Below are 4,092 nucleotides of genomic sequence, written 5' to 3'. Positions count from 1 at the left end.
AAATAATTAGTCATAAATGTTTAATCACAGATCATGAAAAGTGTCCTCCTGGACCTGGTGTCCACACATGAGGACAAATATGTCCAACGCACTTTGGGATGTTCAGGTCTTTCATAGTTTTTACGGTTATATTTTATCCAAATCATTATTCAATTGTGACTCTATTATGTTCCATCAAAATGATTAAAACATAAAATGAATGTTTTATAAATCATATGTGGACATATAAATATAGAAATATAAAAACATATATACATATGTTATTATCTTCATCAGGTTTAATCAGCCCAAATAACAAAGAGAAATGAATAAATTGAGTTCAGGCTCAGGAGGTTAAGATTCATGAAGAATATTCATAATAATGTTGAGATTTGTCAGAATTTTAAAAAGTATGATGTTGTTTAATGTAGTTTTCCTGCCCCTGTGTGAGACGTCCCCATGACGACCAAAAAACTCACTGTGGTTCAAATGTTCAAACTACAGATTCACGTCACAGTGAATCAAACACTGGACTGAATTTACACGTCATTTAGTCCAGAACTGGTCCTGGACCAACGGACGCAACAAAGACCCGGTCTAAACCAGGTCTAAACCAGGTCTAAACCAGGTCTAAACCCGGTCTAAACCAGGTCTAAACCAGGTCTAAACCCGGTCTAAACCAGGTCTAAACCCGGTCTAAACCCGGTCTAAACCAGGTCTAAACCAGGTCTAAACCCTAGGTCTAAACCAAACCAGTCTAAAACCAGGTCTAAAACTAAACAGGTCTAAAACCAGGTCTAAACCAGGTCTAAACCGGTCTAAACCAGGTCTAAACCAGGTCTAAACCAACCAGGTCTAAACCAGGTCTAAACCAGGTCTAAACCAAACCAGGTCTAAACCAGGTCTAAACTAGATCTAAACTAGATCTAAACCAGGTCTAAACCAGGTCTAAACCCGGTCTAAACCAGGTCTAAACCAGGTCTAAACCAGGTCTAAACCAGGTCTAAACCCGGTCTAAACCCTAAACCAGGTCTAAACCAGGTCTAAACCAGGTCTAAACCCGGTCTAAACCAGGTCTAAACCAGGTCTAAATCAGGTCTAAACTAGATCCTAACCAGGTCTAAACTAGATCTAAAGTAGATCTAAACCAGGTCTAAACTAGATCCAAACCAGGTCTAAACCAGGTCTAAACCAGGTCTAAACTAGATCCAAACCAGGTCTAAACCAGGTCTAAACCCGGTCTAAACCCGGTCCCTGTGCATATTCTAGTTTTGGTGTTTTTTTGACGTTCTGGTTCTGGTTCTGGTTCTCCTCAGGGCTGGAGCTGCCGTTCATGATGATGCCTCACCCGCTGTTGCCGATGGGTTTGCCGCCGGCGTCCGTTGCCATGGCGATGTCTCAGATGAACCACCTCAGCACCTTCGCCAACATGGCCGCCGCCGCACAGCAGATCCACACGCACGTCCACCGCGAGCCCGTCATCAAGGTGAGAGAACGCCGACCGTCCGAACGCCGACCGTCCAAACGACCAAACGTCCAAACGTCCAAACGTCCAAATGTGACGAGAGAAGAACACGAGGGACAAAACTGAGCCCTGAGGAACGACCACAGAATTTACTCTATGTTATTATAGTTAAGAAAAAAAAAAAAGTAAAGTAAAGTTTTCATTTTGTTTATTCTTATGTCTTTTATTTGCTCAATTAAAAAAGAAATTAAGTATGTGTTTTATGATCTGGACTTAACCAGAACTAAACCAGGACCAGACAAGGGACAAATCAGACCTGAAACCAGGACTAGACCAAGACTAACCAGGACTGGACCAGAATTAAACCAAAACTGGACCGAGACTGGATCAGGACCTGACCAGGACTAGACCCAAAACTGGACCAAGACTGAACCAAAACTGGACCAAGACTGGACTAAGACTGGACCAAGACTGGACCAGGACTAAACCAAAACTGGACCAAGACTGGACTAAGACTGGACCAGGACTAAACCAAAACTGGACCAAGACTGGACTAAGACTGGACCAAGACTGGACCAGGACTTTACTAAGACTGAACCAAAACTGGACCAAGGACTGGACCAGACTGGACTAAAAACCAAAACTGGACCAGGACTGAGCCAGTACTAGACCAGAACTTGACCAGGATTTGAGCAGGACTAAACCAGACCTAAATCAGGACTGTGGAGCAGGACTAAACCAGGGTAAAAATCAGGACCAAGCCAGGACCAAACCAAGATTAATCCAGGACTAAAACAGAACTAAACCAGGACTGAAATAGAATTAAGAAAAACTGAACTGACAAAACCACAACTCAGCAGGCCAAAATTAGGTCAAAACCAGAACTAAATCAGGATTAAACCAGGAGTAGACCAAGACTAAACCAGGACTAAACCAGGAGTAGACCAAGACTAAACCGGGACTAAACCAGGAATAGACCAGGACTAGACCAAGACTAAACCAGGACTAAACCAGGAGTAGACCAGGACTCAACCACGACTCAGCCAGGACTAAATTTGGTTAAAACCAGGACTAAAGGAGGAGTAGACCAGGACTAGACCAGGATTAGACCAGAACTTGACTAAGACTAAACCAGGACTAAAACAGAACTAAACCAGGACTCAACCACCACTCAACCAGGTCTAAATTAGGTCAAAACCAGGACTAGAGCAGGACCAAACCAAGACTGAAATGGAACTAAACCAGAACTGAACCAGGACTAAACCAGGCCTAATTAGGACAAAATCAGGAGTGGACCAAAACTGGACCAGGACTGAGCCAGTTCTAGACCAGAACTTTGACCAGGACTAAACCGGGATTAAACCAGGATTAAAATCAGGACCAGGCCAGGACCTAACCAAGACCAAACCAGGACTGAAATAGAACTAAACCAGGACTAGACCAGGACTTGATCAGGACTAAACTAGGACAAGACCTGAACTGGGCCAGTACTAGACCAGGATTAAAATCAGGAGTAGACCAGGACTCAACCATTACTGAGCCAGGTCTAAATTTGGTTAAAACCAGGACTAAAGGAGGAGTAGACCAGGACTAGACCAGGATTAGACCAGAACTTGACCAAGACTAAACCAGGACTAAAACAGAACTAAACCAGGACTGAAATAGAACTAAACCATGACAAAACCACTAGTCAACAGGTCTAAATTAGGTCAAAACCAGAACTAAACCAGGACTAGACCAGGACTAGACTAGGTATAGGCCAGGACTAGACCAGGAGTAGACCAGGATTAGACCAGGACTAGACCAAGACTAAACCAGGACTAAACCAGGAGTAGACCAGGACTCAACCACGACTCAGCCAGGTCTAAATTAGGTCAAAACCAGGACTAAACGAGGACTAGACCAGGACTAAACCAGGAGTAGACCAGGACTAGACCAGGACCAGACCAGAACTAGACCAAGACTAAACCAGGACTACAAGAGAACTAAACCAGGACTCAACCACCACTCAACCAGGTCTAAATGAGGTCAAAACCAGGACTAGAGCAGGACCAGGAACCAAGACTGAATTAGAACTGAACCAGGACTGAACCAGGACTGAACCAGGACTAGACCAGAACCGGACCAGGTCTTTGATGGGTCTGGTGTTGTTTCAGGAGCGGGTGTGTGACAGTCCGTCTCTGTCTCCGTCGGGGGATGAAAACACTCCTCTTGAGTCTCAGCCCAGCAGCTCCGCCTCCAGCTCCCCGGAAAGACTCGGTAAAACCACTAAACTCTCAGTCCAAGTGTTTGAGTCATCTAGCGATCTCTCCCGGGCCCTGTTCAAACCCTGCACGAGGTTCTGTACGAGGCTCCGCCCACAAGCCCACGTCCCCCCCAGGCTCCAACGCGACAACTCAACATAAAAACACAAAAACACTGAACACAGCAACTGGACAAACCTGATGTGTGCGCTCTGAAGGGGGAGTGACTTAGCTCGTGTTAATACATTATAACAAAAACTCTTTAAATGAAAGTAAAATAATAAATGTTATAACAGTTACAAAATAGGAGTAAAAAATATAATACTGTCTTGAATTATAAAAAGACACGTCAATATTTCTGCTATAATTTAAAACGTATCCATGTAATACTCCCTACAACTGTGC

At 44.1% G+C, this 4,092-nt stretch overlaps 1 protein-coding gene across 1 annotated transcript in view; it reads left to right on the top strand.

Annotated features, from left to right (window-relative positions):
* Positions 1 to 4,092, top strand: part of LOC110153480 (dachshund homolog 2-like) — a gene marked incomplete at its 3' end in the record, with an annotated part of 68,304 nt that overhangs the window by 49,231 nt on the left and 14,981 nt on the right. The window contains exons 8-10 of the mRNA XM_055161058.1: positions 31 to 106; positions 1,296 to 1,465; positions 3,601 to 3,703. Of these exons, the coding sequence (XP_055017033.1) occupies positions 31 to 106; positions 1,296 to 1,465; positions 3,601 to 3,703 (349 nt within the window). The remainder of the gene's footprint in view (positions 1 to 30; positions 107 to 1,295; positions 1,466 to 3,600; positions 3,704 to 4,092) is intronic.

This window comes from Boleophthalmus pectinirostris, unplaced genomic scaffold (genome assembly GCF_026225935.1).
Source record: "Boleophthalmus pectinirostris isolate CB_2022bp ecotype Guang Dong unplaced genomic scaffold, ASM2622593v1 HiC_scaffold_30, whole genome shotgun sequence".
NCBI classification, from domain to species: domain Eukaryota; kingdom Metazoa; phylum Chordata; class Actinopteri; order Gobiiformes; family Gobiidae; genus Boleophthalmus; species Boleophthalmus pectinirostris.
The sequence above is the reverse complement of the archived record's forward strand: the minus strand, read 5'-3'. Positions and strand labels throughout refer to the sequence as shown.